Source organism: Microtus ochrogaster, linkage group LG5 (genome assembly GCF_000317375.1).
Source record: "Microtus ochrogaster isolate Prairie Vole_2 linkage group LG5, MicOch1.0, whole genome shotgun sequence".
In the NCBI taxonomy this organism is placed as follows: Eukaryota; Metazoa; Chordata; class Mammalia; order Rodentia; family Cricetidae; genus Microtus; species Microtus ochrogaster.
In genome coordinates this window covers 16,154,370-16,158,004 of record NC_022031.1, presented here as the reverse complement: position 1 = coordinate 16,158,004, position 3,635 = coordinate 16,154,370, and the positions used below count along the sequence as shown (strand labels likewise).

The window sequence follows — 3,635 nt, the reverse complement described above, 5'->3', positions numbered from 1 at the left end:
ATGTACGAGAAATCTCATTATAGAGGTGAGACAAGTGGTTGAGATGAAATGGATTACTTATTCATATTCTAGGCTAAGGACCTCCCAAAGCTGTAAGGTGAGCATGGTATTTGTATATAATCTCTTTGGAAGACAAATGCATCTGTACATGGAAACTGCTTTTATCATGGTTTTAATAAGTAGTGATTGAACAATGAATAAATTATTATAAAACAGGATGATTGTGATTTAATTTGTTTTTAACTTAAAATTAATGGCTTTTTTTTGCTTCCTATCTGTTACTTTGTGAGCTTTTAGAAGTAAAAGGCTAAAAGCATATATTATTTGTGAATGAGATCATTATGATTAGATTCTATCTATAAGCTAGACTGAATATTATGTATACAATCATTTATATATTGAAAAAACACAAAATCAGAAAACGATAAAACCATACAAGGTTTTATCACTATGTAGGACTTCTTGATTTCATTTTGTACAGAGTTTTCAGGAATGTGTTGGCACCAATGTTTTCTATGCAATAAAGCAGAAGGGAAGGGATTCTTGTTTGCATTTACATTGTGCCATGGGATCTGCCAGTGCATTGTTCGGTCATCTGATAGATTCTTTCCCTTCATTGTAGAAAGATGAACAAGCCATGCTAGAGGATACACTGGTAGCGCTATTTGATTTGGAAAAAGTTTCCTTTTTCTTCAAACCATCAGAAGAGGAGCCCCTGGTTGCAAGTGAGTAACGATGTGTCTACAGGATGTTTCTGGTAGCAGATGATGCCATCTTTTGATGTGCATAGAGTTACATGAGTTGAATGACTGAAAGGTGTTGCGGGAGGTCCTTCCGCTCTTCCAGCCTATAGCCGCTGAGATACCACGTCAGCGGCTATAGGCTGGAGGAGCGGAAGGACCTCCCGCAACAGAAAAGGGTTTCTTTGCCTTCAACATTTTCCAACATTAGTGCTGACAGGCTGTATTTTAGAAGTCATACTTAAGAAACAGTCCTTGTTATGTAGTGAACCCATGGATTAATGTTCATGTCTTTAAATTTTACAAATTACCATTCTTTTTCTTTGATTTCAATCTTGTATAAATGTTTAACAATAAGATGCCCACCAGTCCAAAAAATCTACAGTTTATCTTTAAAACCAGTTTTGTGTGCTTCTTGTTTTTCACAAGTGTTCGGATCCTGTGTATTTTAATAGAAGCTATAAGTGTCTTCAGAGATGGGAGGTGTTCTTATGGCCCTTCCCAGAGGCTAGTATAATAGACAGAGGCTCAATAAGTGCACAGTTCAAATCTGTAGCTTGATGAAATGATAATCATTCTTCCAGTTGTCTCATCAAAAACTTCATTTGAATGCTTACTTCTTGCCAGAATTATTCTGGGTATGAGGTTCAAAAGAGTTCTGAGCAGATGGTGTCTTCTGCGGGTTAGAAATTGAGGTGAGGAAAGAAAATGACAGGTTAGCAAAACAGATTAATTTGTTAAGTTAAAAGTAACAACAAAGTAGATCAGAATATAAAGATGAAGGAGCAGAGGGAAGATGCTGTTAGCAGGGTGGGGAGGGCCTCTGGTCTAGGAGAGCAGGCCTCTGTAGGGACTGAGAGACAGTCACACAGATAGTGGGAGATAGTTTGTCAGGCTTCATCAACTCTCAGGCAGGAGGCTGTGAGACATGTTCTCAGAGCAACAAGCCAGCCTTTCTTGGCCGTGGTAGAGCAAGCAAAGAGAACAGAGTATGACATCAAATAGGAAATAGGACCTTGTAGGGATTCCTACTATTGAGATATCTCCATGTTCCTGGTTTCAAGTGAACAGCAAGACCTGATTTACGTAGCCAAAGTGATACCTCTGTCTGCTGTGTTATATATACCATTCTGAGGATGGGCAGAATCTCATGGACCACTTAAGAAGCTCTGGAGTGACCTAAGAGAGAAATCACAGTGACTTGGATGTGAGGGAATCTGTGGGGATAGTAAAATTAAAAATATCAATACTATTTTATAATTAACTATAGTATATAGTATATAGTTAATTATAGAATTGCCACTAATGTTCATTTCCATTTATAAACAAAAAGACCAAGAATATGAAAGTGTAAGTTACTGATACCCAAGAGACAATTGTTATCTGGCAAAATGTGTGGTAAATTTTGATTAAAAACAAAATTTTAGATAAATTGTAAGGTTTCACCTTGCATGTATAGAAATAGAAGGACATTTATTTTTACTTGAAGACTGAGCATAGTTTTGCTGAAGGCTGAGAAAACAATTCTGTGATGTTACCTGATGCTGTTAATTCTCTAAAAATGCTGCTCGAGAAGCTATAAGCTCTCATAGGCCTTCATTGTCCTCTGTGCTTTCAAAGTGACATTTTTGACAACCGAGGAAGCAGGGGAACCACAATGATGAGCTCTGTGAGTGATTTTATTTTAATCCATGGTAAGAGACATTGATGTGTTGGACACATTCCAAACATTAAAGGTAATTGTGATCCCCTAAGAAAAAGTTAGAGTTTAAATATGGCTGTGCTCATGATAAAGCACTCATGATGGTGGTATTTAGCAATGTGCTTTCTGCGTCTCTTTGGGGCCTAGCCTGGACTCCTGAAGGTAGTTCCCTAGTAAAACACCAATTTCAATGCCATATGACTCCACCATTAAACATAAAAATAAAGAGCAGTCGTTGTGGGGTTGGGAAAGGAGTTGACACATAACCATTCAGAAATAAAGTGTATGAGGAGAAGAAGCCTGGAAACCACGATTGAACCTTGAGGGAGAGCACTGATTAGAAGGGTAGAATAGCATTAAAACAACGTAACTTTGACCTTAAAGGAAGGAGAAACTTCCTCATAAAATTGGCCAGAGCTTCATTTAGAGATTGTTTAGTCAGGTACACACTTTGACCCACGTGCTATAGAGGAAGAACTCTAGAGAGGGAGGTGCATTTCTGTGAGTTCTTCCAAGCCTCATTCACATAATAAGTGTGAGGCTAGCCAGTCACAGTGAGAAGAAGAAAGATAAAGCCACCATAAGAGATGGTTTAGCGAGAACAGAGGGGCCTTCAGAGTAACCAGTACAAAAGTTACCCAGAACAAAGGGTAGTAGCTGGCTTTTATAAGTGTCGGGGGCTAATGGAAAGTTTTATACCATGCAGTTTAGTCTGGGATAGCATACTTGGCAAAGAGTATGGAGGAACCAGATACTAGTTAGAACCATAAATCAGAATCAATAAAATCATAAACAGAAGCACTTCTTAGCTATGTCCCAGGGAGTGCTGCAGTGTGCATCCATTCTGTTTTCCAGACTGTGGGATCGGGAAATGATGACAGGAGAGAGTTCTCATTGTGAAACCTGACACCCGAGGTCCATCAAGTCTTACTTCAGTGGTAGAAGGTTAGAGCTTGTTCAGATTCATGGCATGTAGTTTCATTTCTCCATCTGTGTAGGAGCAGACATGTCAGGATGGCTAATAAAGGCTGCATGGCTGGTATAGAGACAGGTTGGCTGCACGCCTCTGAAGAGAGGACAGGGTGCAGAGAGAAGAAAGGTAGAAGAAACCATTCACTTTTATCTAGACCCTGAATTCAAATTCTGGATCCATTCTCATCAATCAGTGTGCCAACGAAGACATTAGGTTTTTC

At 38.9% G+C, this 3,635-nt stretch overlaps 1 protein-coding gene across 1 annotated transcript in view; it reads left to right on the top strand.

Moving 5' to 3' along the window:
* Positions 1-3,635, top strand: part of Prex2 (phosphatidylinositol-3,4,5-trisphosphate dependent Rac exchange factor 2) — a 276,161-nt gene that overhangs the window by 190,691 nt on the left and 81,835 nt on the right. Inside the window, exon 33 of the mRNA XM_005361884.3 lies at positions 623-725. Coding sequence (XP_005361941.1) covers positions 623-725 — 103 coding nt within the window. The remainder of the gene's footprint in view (positions 1-622; positions 726-3,635) is intronic.